Here is a 23,334-nt window from a genome sequence, read left to right on the forward strand (position 1 = left end):
TCTCCTGCCTTGGAATTCCTTATCACAACCCAACCCATGTGACTTTGTGATACCAGTGAGTAGAGTGGATGCAGGACCCACTGGACCATGGCACTTGCACCGGCTAGTGGGATGAAGGTAAGAGTGGCAGTGTGCCAGTTATAGGTTGAGGCTTCAGAGGTTTTGTGTTTCCACCGATCTTCATGAGGCTTCCTTCATTATCATGAAAGAAGCTTCCTCTGGGTAGCTATTTCTGTTTAACCTATCTCCCAGATTAAGGACAGCTAGAATAGAACAGAGCACAAACTTCCATTGAGATACACCAATCCTAACCCGGTCTGCAGCTTGAGGCAGAGTCACCTAGACAAGCCTAGGATAGATGAGCAAATTCACAACTGACCCACAGATGTGAGAGAGGTAAATGTTTATTGTGTTACTAAGATTCTGTGATTATTCATTACACAGCATTTGCTGACCATTACGGATTCTGTTTTCATTTTCCTTTCATCGTATCTTACTTTATGTCTGCCCATCTTGTCCTAATCAGCAAAATCTGGGCCATTCCTTGCCCATCAAGAGAGGTGCCATGGCTGCTGCATTAGTATTGCACTTGCTTCTAGGGTTTCTCAGTTTCAAGTATTGTTTATTTCATGCTGACAATGGGAGAAAGACAGCCAGTTAATCTAGATGCAATTGAATTTAGAAATAACTCAAATCTAATTTTGCTCACTTCTTCATTCCCAAGTTACTCTTTCTGCTTCCTTTGGTTGTGTGTGTTTCAAATCATTCCCCACTGTTTATTTTTAATTTCTACTTTACTTTAATTATTTAATAGGTGGCATCTGTGCAGCGCCTGTCATTCATCGAGCAGTTTGTTTTCTGCTTCTGGAATCACAAAAATATTTAATCTGCTGCTTCAGTGGTGTCACCATCACTCAGGCTCTAGAACATGAGATCCTTCCTTCTTTGTTTGGAGGAACAACATTCTCTAAGGTGACCATGGTCCTCTGAAAGCCCAGTGCCCAAACTGAACCTGTGCCCCAGTGAAGGGCATGTAAAGAGCCTTTCCCTCTCTCTCTCTGCTGCTTTTGAACAAATGTATGTTTTCTTCTATGTCCCAGGTGACACGGCATGGATGACCTGCTCAGGGATTGGTGTGAGGGACCAGTCGCAGAGACCTATCTGTGTTTTCCCAAGCCATGTCCCCTTTCCTTTCAGGGGCTGGGTAGGCTGGAGGAGGTGAGTCAAAATACAGATCTGTATGATTCTATCTACTCATGCTCTAAGAACCTGCCTCTAGAACCCAAGTGAGTTTTGGGCCATCAAATGCAGTTTCCCCAGAAAGGAAGAGGTGGGAGAAGATGGAGAAAGGCTCCCTGGAACATAATTAGCAAAATAATAATGATGGCAAAAGTTATCTGTGGCATTCTATCCATTCCCAAAGTATTTTGCAGTCTTCAGAGGTTGGAGCAAACCAATCCTGTGGGTTTTCTGCTGATGCCTTCCAATTTGGAGACCTGTTCTCTCTTCTCTAAAATGGGTTGGTTCCATCAAACAGCCTCTTACAGCTTTGCCATCCTGGGCATTGGATGAATTCCATGTTCTTAATCTAATGTGAGAAAATTTCAAATTTGAAGTAGTTGGTATCACTCTTTTTTTCTTATACTTCTAAGAAGGGCTTAGCATCCTTCTAAAGCCTTTGCCTTTGTGCAAAGTCTATTGTGGTTTCTGAAATGACATTGCTAGAGATCCATTCTTTTGGAATAAGAACTGAAGAAATGCCCTTTGGAGAGGCGTTCAGGTTACACTAGCCACCTTAGAGAGAATCAATATGTGAGGTTAGTTGGTTAGTCTGCTAACACCATCTGACCAGGATATGACTGTGGGGAAGGGCAGACTGAGCATTTGCAGGAAGGGAATAATGTCCAGGAAACAGTGGTATGGGCATATTTGCTTGTGTCACAAAGGAAAGGAAAATATGGTGAGGGGAATGTAGGAAGCTGTTTGGGCCCTAAAAGTTCCTTGGAGGCAAGCCATGGGGTTTCCAGACAGACCAGAACAATCTGCCCTGGAACAGATTGCAACTGAGCTTGAGATGATACACAGGAAGGAGCAGGAACAAGCAAGAGAGACTCCTGCCTGGGCTCCCAGCCTGCACTCTGGGTCCTGAACAATCTGTTCCGTTCACCACAGAGCAGCCAGTGTGAGCACTGTGAGACAGCACACTATGACTTTTCTTAAAACTCTTCAGTGGCTTCCTGTCACACCAACAATGGACTCGATGCACTTACTATCCTTGATCAAACCTTGTCTCACCCCTGACCTCATTTCTTCCCTTATGCCTCCTTCTCGCCCACTGCTTTCCAGATGCACAGGCTTTGGCATTGCTCATCTAACACACTTCCTACCTTAGCCTTGGCACTAGGCGCTCCTTCCCGCTGAAAGCTGCTTCTTTCAGATATTAACATAGTTCATTTCATCACTTAGTCTGATCTCTCTCCAAAGGTCACCCTCTCGACTTGCTTTTACCACCTGAAATAACATCTTCAGTCACCGTCCATCCATTGGTACTACTTTATGTTCCTCTCTAGCATTTATCACACATTATTACACATGTATGGCTCCAATTTCTTGGTAATCTGTCTTATTAGAATGCAGACTCTTTGAAAGGGCAGGAACTTTGCTTCTTTTGTTTTCTGCTGTACCCCTAGTTTCGGGAACAATGCCTGGCATATTGTAAATATTCCCAGATAAAGTATTGAAGCACAAGTAACTTCAAGGTCTGGTTGGAAGGCTGTAGACTACAAGTGCTTGGAAGGACTTGGTTTGTTGAAACTTCATCCATCTGGTTGAACGTTTGTATTAAGTAGGTGCTAGTAGGTGCTAGACAGATCAAGACAGGTAGATGATTGATAGAATCGGCAAACTGGCATTCTGTACTGACATTGTAGAGGGGTAGGTGGTATGAAAAAATGAATGGAAACGGTCATCTTAATAATGTCTTTCCATGATCACACAAGGAAATAGACTACAAGCCAACCTATGGAATTGATATTGACTTTCAGAGATGTTCCAGAAATGAGATGGGAAGAGGAGGTTCTTTCTCTGTTTCTACAAGGATTCAAGTAGGACCAGCATGGAGGGCTTGATAGAAATGTTTCTTTTTTTCTTTTTTAAAGAAGAATTTATTTATTTCAGAGCTAGATGAATCACGATGTCCCTCCACGATTCTCAGTTATTTTTAGTCTCTCATTTTCATCGGAAAGTACCATACTCTGAATTCCCGTAGCTCTCTGTTCTCTTTTTTTTTCTTAATTGTAATTTTTCTACTCCATCTTGTGTGTGTCTGGAAAAAATCCTTCAAATTGCTAAATCATATGTTGGTGTCACCTATAGGGCTGAGTAGGTGATACGTCCTTCTTGGCAGATTGGACTTTATTCCTGAAGGGGTGATTGCTTCTAGCCAGTGTGGTTGGGGAGGGTTTCTAGAGGAGTCAAGGCTTGATCTGGACGTTGACAGATGGATAAACTTGGAAAGAGAGGAAAGGAGGAAGTTTAAGTGCCACAGTGCCAGCAAATGGCTCTGAACCCTGTGAGTGGTGGCAACTCCCTCCTAGCTTTCCTGCTGTGGAAGAAAATCCTCTCTCTAGGGCCTTGTTATGTGTAAGAAAGAGGGAACCAGGACAGAACATCCCCCCTACTTAGCACTGACCTTCATGCAAGCTCTCTTCTTTCATGCACAGCCACCTCATTCCTGGCACCACACTTCTGGGAATACACTTGTAGTGATCTCCCCAGTGTTCAAAACTCTGCCTTCACCCACCTCACCCTCCTCCTCTCGGGCCTCCAGGAATAGAAAGGGAGGAAAGGATATAAAACTGACAAATTTGTATAAATTTGAGCCACGGCTGAGTTTATTTAGATGTGCAACCAAAGTGGGCTAATAAAGTAGGGGTCTTGGATATGTAAGCGGGGTAGGTAGAAAGCAAATTATTGAAAAAAATTGTTTAAAATAAAAATTGTAAAAGAAAAAAAAGCAAAAGCCACAGTCACGCAAAATTTGAATTTCTGTTTTCTCTACCCATCACATCACTTAACTGTGTTTGGGGTTGAAGATGTGCACTTATTCCACATCTTCCTTAGGGCAGAAGGTGATCTGAAAGTTTTGGGGTAAAAGAAGATGGTGTTGACAAATGAGCATATGAACCAATGTGAAAAGGACACATTCCTGGTGCTAGAAAGTAGCTGCAGCCTCTGGATGATCTAAGACTTTGTAAAAGGTCCCTCATAGAGTGTGTGTGTATTCATATATATATATATATATATATATATATATATATATATATAATTAAAACTTAATAATTTAATCTCAAGACCTATAGCAAATAGAGGACAAATATTGATCCTTGCTCCCTAAAAGGCATAGACTTTAGCCTTATTGAAGGAACTAGGATTCAAAATGATCTCATCTCAGGAAAAAAAAAAAAAAGATTCTTTACATCTTTGCCTTTTAAAAGAAAACTGTGTAATCAGCTGGCTCATTAGGCTGTTTAACAAGGTAAAGAATATTAAAGTATTTGTCCTGGCTTCTACACTTTCTCAGTGCTATAAAAACCACAGAATAGAGCCTGCCAATCATTTATTTGGCTTCTTGGATGAAGGCACTTGATGGATGCAACAGTCTGTAACTAAACAAGACGCTTGCAGAATTTGGGTTCCTGTGGCTGACAGTATTTCCGGAGGTGGGTCCCAGAGGCAAGGTAGAGGCAGCTCCCCCAAAGGGCGTGGGGCCAGCACTAACTCATCTGCCAGGCTCCTCTGGAGGATTGTCCCCAATCTTTTCCTTTGCATGGCTCTGGAGGGGTGAAAACCCACCCTGAGGTTGCCAGTACCATGGGGTTCATGCCAAGAATCCTTGCTCTGTAATGTTGTCAGCTGTTGGGGTCTCTAAGGAACCTGCTTCTGAGTAGGAATCCTTTGGTTTCCTGACTCTGTAGAAGCAATGAACTGAAAAGTAAGGATGGGTTCCAAGTGCATCACTGAAAACAGCTAAGTTGGAGGTCATGACAAACAGCTATAGTTCTGTTAGCTTGTGGGCTTGTTCATTCCAAGCCCCAGATCGAGGCAGGCTCATTCACCCAGCCCATGTAGCACTAAACAAGACAGGGCTTTCCACAGAGGGAGGGCTTCCCAGGCCAGAGTTTTGGGAAAACTCCCGTCCTCCATGGACTGGCTGGCTCCCACAAGTAATAAAGTTAGAGTTCAGCTGAGCATCCTCAGCTATTTCTCTCAAATTCAACAATCAGATGAGTGATGTGATGGGAGATGGGGAGAGACCAAGTTTGTCTCCAACAGAGTTCCCTCCACTTGCGAGGAAACATCAGGAATGAGAAAAAGTTTCCTCTTACCTTTAAAATCAGATTGTATGGCAAGTCTCCCTGGCTGGCAGGCTGAATTCTCAGGCGTGTCTTCTCAAGTGTGCTCTGTCTTCTCTGTTCCACAGCCTCCCAAATTCTTAACACAGACACGGCTGCTCCAACTTTAACCTACTGTGTTAAAGATTAGTGCCATGCACCAAACGCAAGTAGAGGGACTTAGCAGTAAGGCGGCTCTGAGATCCCCTCTCTGCTGTTTCCCAAGGCTCTTGTCATGCCATGGACTGGTATTATCTCCCATTTATGGGAAGGCACTAGTCTTCTCGGGGACCTCCTGGAACTCTCCTTCCCACACTGTAATTCACACTGCATGCTATCACTGGATTAATGTTCTGAAAACACTACTCTTACTGAGTCAGTCAAACTCTTTGAGTCTTCATTTCTCCATTGGTCACATGGATATGTTTACGTTTTCCCTGCTTGCCTGCCTCATATCATTGCTGAAAGGATCAAATAAGACCATGGATGCAAACGTGCCCTGTCAATTGGAAAGTGTTATGGAGATGAGGGTGTGCCTTCCCATCACATCATGGTACCTTCATTTCTTCCTGTGGTCTATCAGATCAGGTTGCACTATTGGACTTGGTATTTAAGGCTTCATTACCAAACATGTTCCAGATCTCTCCTCCCTACAACTCTGGTTCTCTTTCCCTTCCCTATTTATCCACTTGGGGACCCTTCCTGATTGCTCCTGTCCTCAGAAATCTCCCTCTCTTCTGAGCTTTACAGGTTCTGCATTTGGAATAAATGGGTCTCAACCATGGCTGCACATTAGAAATACCCAGAAAGCTTTTAAATCACATTATTGTCTGCATCTTGCCCCAGCACAATTGAATGAAAATCTCTCGTGATGGGGCCAGGATAACTGTGTTTTTTAAAAGTTCTCCAGTGGGGCTAAGGTAAAGAACCCTTAGTTTACACCTTACACTCAACATTGAATTGCTTTTGTCTCATGAGTCATCTTGCCCCCAAGTGCTCTGTAGATTTCCTATAGTACCGAGGCCCTGCCCCATCTCCTCAACCCCTTCTCTCCTTCTGTTGTACTTCTTATCTCTCCAGAACATATCTGGTTTCTATGAATTGTATTTAGCAAATTTGCTTCAGGACACATTTATCTGCTTCCTCTCCCTGTCCCCAGGATCTGAACTTAGCAAGCAGTAGTGAACATTGTGTGGGGGGCCATGGATTGAATCCAATTTGTGCTGTCCAACAGCATTCATATTCATCATGTGTGATTGGTTGACTGATGAGGGCCATCTCAATAAGCCTCTTTCTATGAAGGATGCATCTACCTCTTGGGAGAGCACTCAGTTTTTGAAGTCATGGGACTCAGGAATCACAGAAGGAAGTAAAAAATTCAGACCAAACATCTAGAACCAACATTAGGAGGCAATGGTGAGGCATTTTCATGCAAAAGTCTGGAGGATACATGTGTTCAGGGCCTGGACGCTTAAGACAAATGTCTTTCAGCAATGACACTGTAGTTCACACTTCCTTAAATACACATTGGTCTTCCTTTGCCTTCTAGGTTCGCTTTCCCATTAGGTTCCTACATGGTGGGGGTGGGGGGAGGTTGTCAAATCCTTCTGGAGATTGGATGCTTCTAATTGTGGAAGACAATAACACTTAGAGCTCAAGAATGGAATTCCTATTTTCAACAGATACCTTTACTCTTCAGTTTATTTCCCAGGCACCATTCAGGCACATGCACATAGAGAGACCCTGTGCATGTAAGTAATTGCGTATTCACTCAAGTACACCCTTCCTGCAGACGGGTTGTTCTAATTATGATAATTCTTTCAACCTGATCAACTCTGGGCAACTTCAGGTTGGTTGCAGTTTTAATGGAATGCTTCTATTTCATTTATGTTGTTTTTTAATATGATGGTAGAGTTTGTGACAAATTCCAAGCATTATACAAAGTCTGCATTTCCAGAGTTTTCTTGAATATCTGCTACGCTTAGTTTCTCTCCAGGACACATCTGGTCTTTATGGGCTGCACTTAGCAATTTTGCTTCGGGACACATCTATTCTTTGGTGCCTGTTTCCTGAGAAGCCTTGCTTTGGTTTGTGGAAAACAAAACAAAACAAAACAAAACAAACAAGCTTGATTGTATTGTGCTGCCGCTGAACACTGAGTATCTTCTCACAGATACAAAAACTTCAGACTGTCCACTGTACTTCATTTCCAGCCTCACCTACCAACCATTTAAATCTTACTCCTAATCAGTCATTTGGCATAAACTCAATAGAAGGCTTGGCTTGACAGGCTCATTGTTAACAGTGACTAAGGCACCTTATAAAGTCAATAGTGCCTGTTACAAATGTCTTACCTTGGCTTATACCTGGATGATTCTATATCTACTGAATGCCTGAATCTTGAGGACATTGAATCTGTGTCCAGTAGTGAACATTATACGATGGTACGCAGTGGGATCATGGTTGAGTCCGGCTGGTGTTCACCAATGGAATTGCAATATGCTGTGTGGTTTGGTAGACTGGTGAGGAGGGCCAAACAGAAGTACTTCTCAGTTTTCTCTGCTGGCTAGCCGGCTTAAATGCTTCTTGGCTTGTCCTCTTCCCTTGATTTGTTTATCTCTTTTTCTTATCTCTTATTCCTGGAAGTCATGACCTTCCTTTGGGATCTCTGAGCACTTAGAGGACTTTCCTCTTCATGGTCAGTAAAATAAAGTGTTGATGAGCTCAGAACGTGGAAAGGGGTTGCTTCAGCTTTGGTCTGATTGTTGATCGTGCTGTGAGGTGGTCTCCCTTATGATGGGAAGTTTAACTCTAAGTAGGCCATAGATTTGTCTCATTTGCAACAGATTTGTCTGAAACAGTCATAATAAACTGTTTAGATTACTTTGTAGTAGCTAACATGTTCAGTAAGACATATTCCAGTCTATTTGTGACTCACAGATTTTGGGCTGATAAAGTACATCCATACTCTTCCTTTGCCATGACATTATACATGTGTGTGTATATGTATGGTCTGCAGTAAACTATGGTGTATGCTTCCTGCTACAGCCCAGAAGGTAGATGAGAGCATTTTTGCATTTGTGGGATGCTTTCCGAAATTGGCATTTATTTCAATAATTTCCCCTCCCTCTCTCAGGGTCAGTTGGCGCATCTGTAGAGACCATTGCCCCTTGTGTCCTGGCACTGGAGGAGATTGGTGAGGACACCTGGTTTCTTCCTGTTCAGCACAGAGGGTGAGGCACAAGGGTTGTGAGCTCGGCAGTGAACATCTGAGTCTCATGGAGACACTTCAGCAAATATGCTGTGAGGGCATATGCTTGGAGTTATTTTTCCAGAGTTGGGAATAAAGCCAGAAGTACTTTATTTCACTCATTCCTTTGTTCAACATGATTTAGGTTGCTAATGTGTGTCATTCCTTGTTTTGAGAACTATGGGGGGTAGGGAAGACAGATTTTTATCAGACATTTCTGCCCCCGAGTCTGGCGAGACCACACACACACACACACACACACACACACACACACATCCCTCAAGAGTGACCTGAATGAAGGAAAGCAGCCCCTAATGCTCATTAGGTGGTGTGACAGGGGGTCATTTTGAGAGCTGCCCCCTGGATCCTGCCATGATCAGTTTGCAGGCCTACATTCATTCATAGCCTACCTGGTATAGCTGCGAGTGAAATCAGCACAAAGAAAGAAAAGGAATATTCATGTTTATGTTGAATACCAGGAGCCTGGATGGAGGAAGCAGTTTTGCATCAGTGTTGCAAGACTCAGACATGCCTCTGTGGAATGCCTTTTGAATGTACCCAAGAGTTTCTGGGGCTCTGGCCCAGAAAAAGATGCATTTACAGCAAAAGATGCATTTGCTGCAAATAAGCATTCTTGTCTGAAATAAAAACAGTAGAGGTGTTTTCTCAGTGTCGAGTGACTCCAGCCCTTTGAGGGGTCTGAAGGAGGCCCGGACTCCACCCACAACTATGCCTTGCAGGGATATGAACAGGTGGAGGGGTGTGGAGGAGAGAGAGATTTACTCAGAGGACCGAGTAAATCTACACCGGGTGCTCAGGCAACAGAAGCTTTGGCCAGGGGCCCTTTCCCGGGGCCCTCGTGCACCCCCAGAGGGTGGGAGGATACTTGGAAATTAGGAAGGAAGAGAGGCCAATGGCACAGGCTGCTTTTTGATGGATCCAAGTGTTCTGGAAAAGAAAGATGAGAGTCTATCCATTCCCCAACTGGGAGGTGGATCTCTAGGGTATCCAGTTTGTGATCTTTTATTCATGCACACAATCTGTTTGGCTCTGTCTTTGGGAAATTACTTCTATTTAGTGCTCTTAATTGCTTAAATTGCTGTGGGTTTGCTGCATTTTAAAAAATTCAGTAAAAGACATGTGGAAAGATTGACAGTAAAATGTTTATCAGGTGAAAATCTTCACAGATTTACGGACCCAGTTTCATCTTGTGAATACCAAATTTGGAGGCCCAGGAAAAAGTGGAGAAGCCGTTGATTTTTCACTTGTCCACAAATAGCAAGTAATGGAAATAATAACAATCATTATTACAAATTTTTGAACAGCCACGCTATGTTAAGCACTCAGGATTTTACATCACATTCAACAGACAAAGTGAAAAAATCTGGGAGTCTGCTCCCAGCACCTCTGTGATTTCTAGGTCTTGATCTTTATGACCACTCCCAGTGCTCTGTGAAGCCCATCCAGCCAAGCTAGGGAAAGTTCCAGAAAGATCCTGACCCCTCCCCCACCTCCTGCTTCTGATGAAAGCCCTGCAATGCCTTTCCATTTTTATTCATGGCCACAACTCAGGAGGGAACTGAAGAGGAGAGGTTCCGGGAGCCTCTTTCCAATAAGCCAGCAGAACTAGCATGGACTCCTCTAACCCAAGAAAGTCAGAGCTGCCTCATAGCACAGAAGTGACCACAACAGCTGCTGCAAGGATAACTTTGAACCTCAGCTCTGTTCCCCAGCTGCGACTCTTGACCCTTTCGAACTGGGCATCGAAGGGCATGTTCCCTTTTTTATTTACACTTGGTGTTACTTGATCTTGCTGACCTCTTTCCAGACAACATCTGTATTGTTTGTTATAGCAAATCAGAAAAATGACCTGTTCATTCATTCATAGGGTTTTATCAGTTGCCTGTGGTAGATACATCATTGCAGAAGGGCTTAAAGCAAATGTTCTGAGCTGAAATGTCAAAATTTCTTTAGCATTAGAGTCTGCTGGAGCAGGATTGAATGCTGTCTGTCTGGGGTGCCCAGATCTGTGGACCACATGATCATGATTCTGTTCCCAATTGAATCAGTTGTTTACAGAGCACCCTCAATCTCTGGAGACATTTCACCTCTGAGGGAGCATTTGGAAATGGGTAAGGGGCCTTTGGTTGACCCCATGATGTGGGCAGGAGGGGTAGGGAAGGGTCTTGTATAGAAAGAATTGTCCTGCATCCTGCATGAATCTCCAAAGTTATTTATTTATTTATTTTTTTAACATTTATTTATTATTGAGAGACAGACAGAGAGAGGCAGACCGTTAGCAGGGGAGGGGCAGAGAGAGAGGGAGACACAGAATCTGAAGCAGGCTCCAGGCTCTGAGCTGTCAGCACAGAGCCCGATGCGGAGCTCGAACTCACAAACCGAGAGATCATGACCTGAGCTGAAGTCGGAGGCTTAACTGACTGAGCCACCCAGGCGCTTCTTCAAAATTTTAATCAACGTTGATGTACGTGAAAAACTCTTGATAATTGGCGGAGCCTAGATCTTAACTGATTTGCATATAGCACAAAGTGTTTTATGCACAATTCTGATCTGCACTGACTTTCTCAGGGACTACTTCTGTGCAAATTGAGAAAAGGTTATATTTTATTATGTTCAGAAACTTACCTAGAATTGTTCACGTCATTCTGATCGTGGAAAATCATTACTGCCAATGGCAACACCTCTCATGGTATCAGAGTCGCCCTACAGCACAGCTGGAGCAGTCTGTGCTTGGAGCCGTTGGTCCTGGTGAGTCTATGTAAAGACGCGGGCATCTGTCCACTCCTTTATTTCTCCTAGTGAGGCATCCTCCTGTGCATTTGCAGGTTGCAAACTGTGTTATTTTTATACATTCTTTTCCATCTGTTTCTCCATTACATTGTCATGAGTGCATTATATTGGCGGTTGTCTTTGCATGTCTTAAATGAACGCTTTTTTTTTTTCCTAAGAATGCAGTTCTATTTATTGTGAAATGGGATGAGGTTATACTTTGTTTTGCTTAGGACTTCGCCAAGAGTTTTTCACCGTTTTGAAAAATGAGCCTACTGTTAGAAACAGTCTCCGATAATCTCTGTCATAAATACAAGACACTTGAATCTGACTGCATTTTTAGGTGTCACATTCACGACGATTCTTTCAGATACAGGGGTGAACATCTGATTACTTTATGTCTTCTAGTGTAGTCACGATCGCTTACATATTGAGATAGTATTTTGCTGTAAATTATTTCCTTTAATATCTCCACTTACTTATACTTAGGGCGATATAGTTCTCTTTTTAAAAATTATGTTGGTAAGATATATTATCTGTGACTTTAGTTTCAGAATAGTAAAGGGGCATGGCTAAAAGCTTGTTATAAAAAGAGAACATTGGGGGGCACCTGGGGGGTTCAGTCAGTAAAGCATCAGACTTCTGCTCAGGTCATGATCTCACAGTTTGTGAGTTTGAGCCCCATGTCGGGCTCTGTGCTGACAGCTCAGAGCCTGGAGCCTGCTTCAGATTCCATGTCTCCCTCTCTCTGCCCCTCCCCTGCTTATTATGCTCTGTTTCTCTCTCTCAAAAATAAATAAGCATTAAAAAAATTAAAAAAAAGGAAACATTGGTTCTGACAGGGCTCTGATGGGAAGCACTGAGGGAAAGCCTTGGTTCAGGCATTCCCTGGTGTGAAGAAAGCGTTAGTTCATCTGCTTCAAGCTTTCCTGGGTCAGCATAGGCATCCAGCTTTCTGTAGTGGATTCCCCGCCCCCCCCAGAAACTCACATGACTTGGCTCAAAGTCAATTAGGTAAATATCAGTTGGAAATTTATCTATTGATTAGTTGATCAAAAAATCAACTTTCTTCTTAGTGTTTTCATTCTGGTGCAAACTTTTTGCATTTTTTCCCCTAACACACACTACTACATTTGCCTTACCATTCTCCTCTCTCTCTCTCTCTCTCTCTGTGCACATACATGCTTCTTTTTTTTCTAATACATTTGAGATTAAATGCACAATGATACCCCTTCTAAGTACTTTCGTATGTATTTCCTAAAAAACAAGGACCCTTTCCTCTAAAGCCACACTATACCTCCCATGATCGGGAAGTTAACACCGCACATAAGTACCACCACAGAGCCCGTATCCCAATACTGTTTTTTATAGGTGCGATTCAGAAACACCCATTTCATTTAGTTGCTGTGGCTGTCCAGTCTCATTCAACCTCTTTCGGTTCCTCAGTTTTTCTTGTCTCCATGACCTTGGCACTTTTGAAGAGGATAGGTCAGTTCCTTGGAAGACTGTTCCACAGATGGGTGTTGCATGATGTTTCCTCAGCAGCATACTCAGATTGTGCATTTTGGGGCAGCAGTGTCACGGAAGTGAGGTGGACCTCTTCTCGGTTTATAGTGTCAGAAGGCACATGATGTCGGTGCCCCATCACTGATAAAGAGAAAACACTGAACTTCTATCACTTAGTTAAAATGGCGACGGCCAAGTTTCTCTACTGTAGAGGGAATTAGTAGGTATTTTTAATTAATTAATTGATTAATTTTTTGAGAGAGAGAGTGAACAGGGGAGGTGCAGAGAGAGAGAGAGAGAGAGAGAGAGAGAGGAAGAGAGAGAATCCCAAGCAGGCTCTGCACTGCCAGCATAGAGCCTGACGTGGGCCTCAAACTCACCAACTGTGAGATCATGACCTGAGCTGAAATCCAGAGTTGGAGTCCTAACCGACTGAGCCACCCAGGTGCCCCAGTAGGCATTTTGAAGAGGAGGTTCTTTGAGACTATATACATAGGCTCTTCTGAATCAAAACTTCACCCTAGAGCATGAGCATCTGTTGGTGAATCCTTTCTAAATCAGTTCTCAAATGGCAATGTTCTAATTCCATCATTCCTTCTACACCTACCAGCTGGCATGCTACTCTAAGGTAGATCTTCTATGTATGTATGTATGTATGTACTCAAGGGATTCTGTTTTATTCGATGGGCTACAACCCCTTGCTGTCATCATTTATTTTGGTGTTCAAACTGTCCTCCATTTGGCCAGTGGGACAGCTGTCAAGCTGGATCCATAGCTTTTGGGTATGTTCCTATCATTTTGGTACAAGATGGTCCAGACTTGTGTGATCTCTTCCCCAGCCCTGGAATCAGCTTTTTTTTTTTTTTTTCTCCAAGAATTCCTGATTTCCTTTAGAAACCAAGGGCTGATACTGGATATGCTCATTGGTATTGGTTTCTCTTGCTTCCAGGCCTCACGGACAAAACTAGAATATGTAGCTAGGTAGCTACACATCTATATCTGTCTCAATGTACATGTGTATTTATCTCTCTGTTGCGAACCATGAGTTCACATCAGTATCCCTAAATTCAACCCAACACTCTGTGGATTATTCTAACATTCTCCTTTCCACATTTGAACCCCCATTTTCAATAGAGAGAAACCTGGTTTGTATATCTTAATTTATTTACTTATTTTCTCAGTCACCTTGTATGAGACTAATCTCTTGACCACAGGAGCCATCTCATTGGCTAAACACTGTAAACTCCCACTGCTCCTCACATGGCGAGAGCCTTCTCCTCCAGGCCGGGTTGCTGCCACCTGAGGGTTTGCCTACCCTGATGCGTTTGAAGCTATGTGGAAAAGGAAGTTTTTATTACCTGTAAATTTTATTTCAGGATAATGGGGCAGTGTTAGAGGAGGTCATCCAGAGGACGTGACCTCCAGTTGACCCATGAGCCCAATCCTGGCAATTGGAGGCTCCTCCTCCCTCCCCTGTCCTTGGAATGTACCTTCCACTCACTGTTCCCACGCTCAGAGCCATTTTCAAAGACGCAAACTTGAGAAAGCATCAGGTTATTGGGATTATCTAGACAGTATACCCAATGAAGCTCAGTTAAGGCCTGAGGTCATCAGGTATAAACTTTTAAGATCCTGGCCTGCAGACCTGGAGATCACCTCCTCTTGTGGCACCCAAGGCAAGCCTCTTAGGTAAGTTCCCTCGGGTATTAAACCTGCCACTTCCCAGTCTGGAGTGGCCTGCCTCTTTCTCCACTCCCTCCTTGCCCTCCCAGGACAGGGTGGCGGCCGTGGGGGGGGGGGGGGCGGCTTGCAAACCCACAGGCGGTTTATTTTTATAATGATATATATTAAGAAGTATTTGTTTTTAATGGTATATCTCATCAATTTTCTTTTCTGTGCTCAATATTGTTTCTCATGTATCATGTCTTCCATCTGGTTTCAATTTTCTATGTCTGAAAAGTGACTTTATTTTGCTTTTTTTCCCCCCCTGGAATAAGAGGTAAGCTGGCTATAAACACTGCAAAGTGTTTCTCCTTCCGCATTTTGAGTATGTTACTCCTTTCTCTTCTGGGATCTAGTTTTGACTTTGGGAAGCCTGTTTTCAATCTAAACGTGATAGCTTTCTTTTCAAAGATGGGTTTTTAGATTCGTTGCATTACCTTTAATGTTCTATAGTTTCACTCCACTTTGTCTAGGAATAGACTTATTTTTATTCTTCCCCTCCTGATAAATGGAAGGCACTTTATTCTCAAGATTTCTTTCTCTAATTCCAGAAAATTCTCAGGGTCCAAATATTGTGTGCCATGGCTACCACCTCCATATCCTTCTTCCAGAGCACTCGTTCAGCCTGTGGCACCTGTCCCTGTTCCTCCATTCTTCATCGGGACCTTTCCTGTCTTTTATCTTTTTCTCCCTGGCCAGCCTCCGGTGCCCTTCTCCACACCATCTTCTCCTTTGCCAATTTGCTTTCACGTCTGTTCCAGAGCCAGAGTTGATGTCATTTATCGATTTAAAAATCCTGTTTCTATCCATTCCTATAATTTTTCATGTCTAACACTTCTTTGATTCATTTTCATGTCATTTTCCTGTTTCACTTTTGCCTTGTCACCATAGATTTTTGCTCCCTTAAAGGATGGAATTCTTTCGTTAATCCACCCAAACATGCTTATTTCCACACTTAATAAAGGGATCTAGAGTGATTTTGTGTTTCAGTTGCTCATTTCGCTGGCTTGCTTTCTTAGTGTAATATTTAAATGGTTTGGAATTTCGACTTATGGCTTCGTTTTGAGGGGGGGTGTTTATTCTTTGTTATTCTCTCACTTCTCTCCTAAGAAGGCTCACTCCTCTTTTTTTTTATTTTTTATTTTTTATTTTTTCAACGTTTTTATTTATTTTTGGGACAGAGAGAGAGACAGAGCATGAACGGGGGAGGGGCAGAGAGAGAGGGAGACACAGAATCGGAAACAGGCTCCAGGCTCCGAGTCATCAGCCCAGAGCCTGACGCGGGGTTCGAACTCACGGACCACGAGATCGTGACCTGGCTGAAGTCGGATGCTTAACCGACTGCGCCACCCAGGCGCCCCTAAGGCTCATTCCTCTTGAGTGGTTATGCGGTTGCCATGACATAATCCTAATCCCTGATCCTCAAAAGATCCTCAGGGGTGGTAGTTGTTTCCAGCCCACTTACATATAATCAGAGAAATTATTAACCCTGCTCCTGAACTAGTGGCTGCCTTGCCGAGTTCCTGATCTTGGGCTGGATTTGTATTTCTACACCTCCTGGAGTACACGGGAGTAGTTCTTTTCTATTTCCTTTCTCAAGTAGTCTGTGTGTGGGGGTGGTGGTGGGGGGGGAGCAGAATCTACCCCTAGCTTTAGGCAGTGAGCCTGCTTCTAACCTCCTATTGTCCCAGAGGACAATAGGAACTTTGAACTCCAGGTTACCTCAGGCTTGGTCTCTGCCTTTGATTTAAGAGCTGTTTATATTTTGGAATTACTGGTCTATTTCTGACCCATTAAGATACTTACTCGTTTCTGAGCCTGGCTGAATTTTTGTTGTTTGTTGTTGTTGTTGTAGATAGATCATTGTTACATGTTTGGAGCCAGAGTGGTAATGTCAAAGTGTGAATTTTCTGAGCTACTTGGATAGAAAGTTTCTCACTTCCATTAAGCAGAAGCAACATTCCAGTATGATACTTTTTAACTTCTGAGAAGCTCCTGGCACATAGTCTCAGATCAGAGCCTTCAGACGATTTATCCCCAACCTTTACTGAGCAGCAGATTCCCATTAGCACCACTGAGTTGGACCTTGCCTATCTCTCAGCGCAGGGAATTGTCCATGGCAAGTTGCTGCCTATAGATGCCTTTCACTGTGGTTTACATGTGCACAAACCTCCAGTTTATTTCCCTCTCTTGGTGGAGCATAAAGGGCACACTTGACACATGTATTCTTAGTTTTAGAGGGAAACTCAGAGGTGTGTAAGACCAGCATCCCTCCCCATACCGGCAGGCATGTTACTGATTCTAGGGAAGGCAATTGGATTTTTCAAAACCCATGGAATGGTTGCCCAAGGCAATCTTTATAGATCCTAAAGAGCAATATGACCCTTGCTGACATCTGCAGAGTTAGGAAGTTTTCTTACTGTCAAGTCCAAATTGACCTCCTTGTAACTGCTACCATAATGATACTCCCGGTGTAGGAGCTGTTCTGACTTAGAAGACATCCAGTTTTACATTCAGAGGTTTCTCCTTTGGGCCAATTTCTTCTGTTTCCTTTAGCACTGTCCCCTAATAGTTCAGATACCTTGTTAGTCTGTTGCCGCCTCTTTGATAGGTGTTGGTCATTTGTTTGGCTAGACTGCTTCTACAAAGGAACAGGCAATGCTGTAATTTGTGATGGATGAGAGTTTGCTGTCTTGTTCCCAGCTCCCGTGGCTCCGGGGCTGGCTTCAAGGGCTAATTGAATGCTGTGATTACATTTGCTCATAGCCTGGGTGGTGCCATCCACGCTTCTCCCAGGCACGTGTCCACCATCCTGAGTTTCTACTCTGGGCTGCTAAGCAATTCAAGCAGTTCTGCAATTCTGCCTCCTTGGGCAGCCTGGGAATGGTTACTTGCAAACCACTTCTGCAGACAGGGTAATGGTGTATTGATTGCTGAACAGGTGGTAGAGGTGTAGTTTGATTTTTAGATATAATTCTGTTTTGTGCTTTTTGGCTTGTTGCTGGAAGGTGTTTATGTGGTGATCTTGTGGGATAATTTTGATTTCAATGCTTGCCAGTAGTTTCCACTTTTATTTTTATTTTTTTATTTTAATTTTATTTATTTATTTATTTATTTATTTATTTATTTATTTTAATGTTTATATTTGAGAGACTGAGACAGAGCATGAGTGGGGGAGGGGCAGAGAGAGAAGGAGACACAGAATTCGAAGCAGGTTCCAGGCTCTGAGCTGTTAGCACAGAGCCAGGCACGGGGCATGAACTCACAAACCGCGAGATCATGACCTGAGCTGAAGTGGGATGCTCAACTGACTGAGCCACCCAGGCACCCCTGTTTTTATTTTTTTTAAAGCACAGACTGACATGGTGTGCTAGGAACACGTTATGACTAGGCCAAGAAAATCCGTGATGTGATTTGCTAAACTGGGGATATGCAAGAATAGATTCTCATTCAGGGACCTACGTGAACCTGGATGCTGACTCTTTTAGGGAAATGTTGCACAAAGCATGCTTCATGAATGCAGTAATTCTGTGAGAGACTCTGTCAGCAAAGGGCTCCATGATCATATTATTTGCAAGTGATGTATAAAATGCCTCCTTCTTGGGGAGAACTTTTAATCTGGCCATATGGAAGGCTGTGAGGTTTTCAGTAGCAAAGTAATATTTTTAACTTTAATTCCACACTGACCATGCTTATTTGGCCATGAAAATTCTTGAAGAGAAACCTAATACCATTTTGGAAAAATCAGGATTCCATTGGGCACCCTTTGGGAAATGCTTTGCTGAACAATGTGGCATACACGTGTGATCCATGCTCTCACAAGCAGGTCAACCCGGTGCCTCTGCTGCCCAGAAGACATTTTCCTGACTCCTGTTGGGGAAGTGATGGGACAATTCATCCTATGGGGGAGAGCACCAGCCCCACCAAAGTGCGGTCCCTGAGTGAGATGGCACTGAGAGTTTGTGTCAGGAAATGGGGAATGGCAGAGAGGGAAGATATCATAGTGAGGTGGAGTTCATCATAACGCCCTCTGGTAGAACTTTTCAGTGAATATTTTGGTAGTGGGGGAGGGTGGTTGGGCGGTCAATTTGGCAATGTCAAGGAAGAAAAGAAATACTGAATGGAAGATGAGTGGAGAACAACACATTCCATGTCTTGGCTGATGCACGAGGGAGATGTGTTTACCAAGAAGAAATAACGTTTCTGTAGAGGGACACATTAAGAGGACACTAACGAAAGACACTCAGTCCTCACTGCAGAGTTTGAAATATGTGAATGGTGTTCAAGACTCCTTTAAAGACCTCCAGGGAGGGCATGATAGGATGTAAATAATTTTCACGGACCAGGGCTCTCTTGTCTGCTCTCACACATATTGGAGCTGATTCCTGGCCTTAGTGGAGACTATAGGGATGGAGGATGGGGGCAATTTGGGAGAAGAACTTGGTGATTACAAAGTACAGAGAGAATTCAGATCACATCAGCTGCTAGGATCATAATGACTGGGATCCAGGTGTTTCTGAAGGGTATACTTCTCCTCAGGTCTCATAAAAATTGGTTTCCCCTCTCTCCTTGAAGCAACACTGGACTTGTCAATGAAGTTCTTAGCTGGAGGCTACCTGATCGCCATCCAGTCATTAGGAGATAAAAACTATCGATCATTATTTGTCTGCTGCTTGTTGGAACCAGCAGGCCTCCTGCTAATATCTTTATCCACTTCTGAGGCTGTCAGCCTATTGACTTTTTTTTTTTTAAACCAGCTGATTGGAGTGTGAGGTGCTGAAGAAATTACTTTTAACCAAATGATGGGAAATTAAAGCATGGAACATCTGTAGCAGAGCATTCAGAACTTAAGGTGACTCTTTTTCAGTCTAGTGAAGGGATGGGGGTGGTGGTGAGAGGTCTGTCTTTTCTATTTACCTTATGCTCTCATCACTCGAGAAAAGCCCCAAACACAAAGAAAGTAAGAATGAAGAAGGAAGCTTCAGCTGGTGACCCAGAACTGCCTACATGACCTCCCTGGCCTTGGCTTACTAATCGGGGCAAGGAGTTACTGGGCACTAGACCTTGTCTTATGTTCTGAGGCTGTGATGATGACAGGGCAGCACATGGCTTCTCTGCAAAGGCTGCTGGACCCCTGGGGTATGTGAAGCACAGAGTGGACCAAAGAAGCCCTTGGTCTCTGGTTTTCTGCAGTGAAACTCTGTACTACAGTCAGCTGCAGAAGTTCTAACATGAGCAAGCACACAGGACCTTTCCCGGAGCATGCTCTGATAGGAAACACGGTGGTCCCTGGCAGAGGCAAAGGCCAAAGGCACAGAAGATACTCTTTTACAAAATTAATCACATGTCACCACGGAGTGAAGAGTAGCCTCATGAGAGTGATCTCTCAGTGGGAGGTTCATCAATGAAATGATAGTGTGTTCACTGAGGCTTCTTGCGCCCAGGCCTAGGCAGGTAAAGAAAGGATTCTGATGACAGGGTTCCTAGTCTCAGGATCACTGCTGGGGACAATGGTTGGTGACCTTTGATGGGTGCTGCTCCCACTGTGTTTTTAACAGCTTTCCTGGGGTATAATTAATATGTAATAAACTTTACATATTTATACAATTTGATAAGGCTTGACTGATATGTGCACTCCTGAAACTATGCCCGTAGTCAAGATAATGAACTATCTATCATCCACAAAATATCCCTGGAGTCCCTTTGTAAACCCTCACTCCCGCCAGTGTCTGCTCCCCATCCCCTGGTAACTGGTGATCTGCTGCGGTGATAGATTTGCATTTGTGAATATTTTATATAAAATTTTTTAATGTTTATTTATTTTTGAGAGAGAGAGAGAGACAGAGAGAGAGAGAGAGAGAGAGAGAGAGAGAGAGAGAGAGAACAAGCAGGAGAGGGGCAGAGAGAGAAGGAGACACAGAATCTGAAACAGGATCCAGGCTCTGAGCTGTCAGTATAGAGTCCGATGTGGGGCTCGAACCCATGAACTGTGAGATCATGACCTGAGCCGAAGTCAGATGCTTAACCGACTGAGCCACCCAGGTGCCTGAGTATTTTATATAAATGAAATCTGACACTAAATACTGTTTGACTGGCTTTTCCCACAAAGCATAATCATGTTGATAGTCATCTATGTTTTGTGTGTGTAACTAGTTCTTTTATTGCCGAGTCGTGTTGCATTGTATGGATAACCCATCATTTGTTTCTCTATTACCAATTGATGGACATTTGGGTTTTTCTAGTTTTTGCTCTTATAAATAAAGCTGTTATAAATATCTGTGTACAGATTTTGCATGTACATTTGATAACATTGTTCAAGTATTCTATATTCTTCCTGATTCCTTTTTGTACTTGTTCTATCAATTTTGGGGAGATAAATGTTGAAAACTCTGAGTAGAATTGTGGGCTTGTTTATTTCTCCTTGAAGTTCTATATGCTACTGTTTCATGTATTTTGAAGCTCTGTTATACATTGCATAAACATGTAGGATTGTTCTGTGACTCTGGTGAATTGACCCCTCTATCATTATGTCATGACTTTCTCTGACTTCGATAATATTCAGTGCTCTGAAATCTACTTCATAAGCTATTAATATAGCCATCCCATCTTTCTTTTTATTAATATTAGCATTTATATGATTACACACATACATGTGTAAATGTGCATTATATATATATATATATTCCATTATTTTACATTTAACCATTTGTGTTTTTATATTTAAAATATTTTTCATATAGGCAGCACAAGTTTGGTCTTATATTTTTTATACAATCTGAAAATCCTTGCCTTATACAAGACTTTTACTTTGAGATAATTATAGATTCATGTGCAGTTATAAGAAATAATATAGAGAAATCCTGTGCTCCCTTTGCTCAATTTCCTTTGAAGACATCTTGCAAACTACAGTACAATATCAAAACCAGAATATTGACATCAATACAATCCAACAGACTTGTTCAGATTTACTGTTTTGCTTGTATGTGTGTGTGTGTGTGTGTGTGTGTGTGTGTGTGTGTGTGTGTGTATGTGTGTGTTCCCCAGTCAAGAGGTAGAAAGTTCAATCAACACAAAGATCTTTGATGTTTCTCCTTCCTCTGCTCCACCCTGCTCCTATTTTTAATCCCTAACAACCACCAATCTGTCCTCCATCTCTGACACTCAGTCTTTTACCATAAATATGATGTTAGCTGTGGCTTTTTTTGGTAGATACTCTTTATCAAGTTGAAATAACTCCCCTCACTTCCTAATTTGCAGAGAGTTTTTATTGTGAATGGATATTGGACTTTGCAAACATTTTTTTTTCTGCATCATTTGAAATTATCATATGATTTTTCAACATTACCATGTTGATATAAGTTACTGATTGATTTTTGAATGTTGAGCCAGTCTTGCATACTTGGAATAAATCCCATTTAGTCATGGAACATAATTCTTTTTATACATCATTGGATTTGATTTGCTAATATTTTGTTGAGGAGTTTTATGTCCAAATTAATGTGAGATATTGGTATGTAGTTTTGTTTTTTGTACTTTATTTGCCTGGTTTTGGTCATCTCTGCCTTTCAGTTGGAGTGTTTAGATCATTTATATTTAATATGACTGTTGAGACATGTCAAGTAAGAAGTTGCTGTGGCCAAGGTCAAAGAGGTTGTTGTCTGTTTTCTCCTTTAGGATTTTGATGGTTTCCTGTCTCTCATTTAGGTCTTTCATCCATTTTGAATTTATTTTTGTGTATGGTGTAGTAAAGTGGTCTAATTTCATTCTTCTGCTTGTTGCTGTCCAGTTCTCCCAGCACCATTTGATAAAGACACTGTCTTTTTTTGCATTGGATACTCTTTCTTGCTTTGTTGAGATTGGTTGGCTGTACATTTGTGGGTCCATTTCTGGGTTCTCTATTCTATTCTATTGGCCTATGTGTCTGTTTCTGTGCCAATACCATACTGTCTTGATGATTACAGCTTTGTAGTACTGGCTAAAGTCGAGGATTGTGATACCTCCAGCTTTCTTTTTCAACATTACTTTGGCTATTAGGGGTCTTTTGACAGGTCTCTGAAGGCAACAGAACTAAAAGCAAAAATGAACTATTGGGACATCATCAAGGTAAAAATCTTATGCAAAGCAAAGGAAACAATCAACAAACCAAAAGGCAACCAACAGATTGGGAGAAGATATTTGCAAATGACATATTGGATGAAAGGTTAGCATCAAAAATCTATAAAGAACTTACCAAACTCAACACCTGAAAAACAAATAATCCAGTGAAGAAATGGGCAGAAGACATGAATAGAAACTTTTCCAAAGAAGACATCCATATGGCTAATAGACACGTGAAAAGATGCTCAACATCACTCATCATCAGGGAAATACAAATGAAGCCCACATTGAGATACCACCTCACACCAGTCAGAGTGGCTAAAATTAGCAACTCAGGAAGCAACAGATGTTGGCAAGGATGTGGAGAAAGGGGAACTCTCTTGCACCGTTGGTGGGAATGCAAACTGGGAATGCAGCCACTCTGGAAAACAGTATGGGGGTTCTTCAAAAAAATTAAAAATAGAATTACACTATCGGCCAGCAATGGCACTACCAGGAATTTATCCAAAGGATAGAGGGGTGCTGATGCATAGAGGCACATGTACCCCAATGTTTATAGCAGTACTATCAACAATA

At 42.5% G+C, this 23,334-nt stretch overlaps 1 protein-coding gene across 2 annotated transcripts in view; it reads left to right on the forward strand.

Moving 5' to 3' along the window:
* The first annotated feature begins 809 nt into the window (after positions 1-809).
* Positions 810-23,334, forward strand: part of LOC123384588 — a 170,603-nt gene continuing 148,078 nt past the window's right edge. Inside the window, exon 1 of one of the 2 annotated variants that reach the window (XM_045054874.1) lies at positions 810-1,218. In XM_045054874.1, coding sequence (XP_044910809.1) covers positions 1,111-1,218 — 108 coding nt within the window. In that variant the 5' untranslated portion in view covers positions 810-1,110. The remainder of the gene's footprint in view (positions 1,219-23,334) is intronic. The other variant, XM_045054875.1, reaches the window with a different exon arrangement.

This window comes from Felis catus, chromosome A3, assembly GCF_018350175.1.
Source record: "Felis catus isolate Fca126 chromosome A3, F.catus_Fca126_mat1.0, whole genome shotgun sequence".
Taxonomy (NCBI): Eukaryota; Metazoa; Chordata; class Mammalia; order Carnivora; family Felidae; genus Felis; species Felis catus.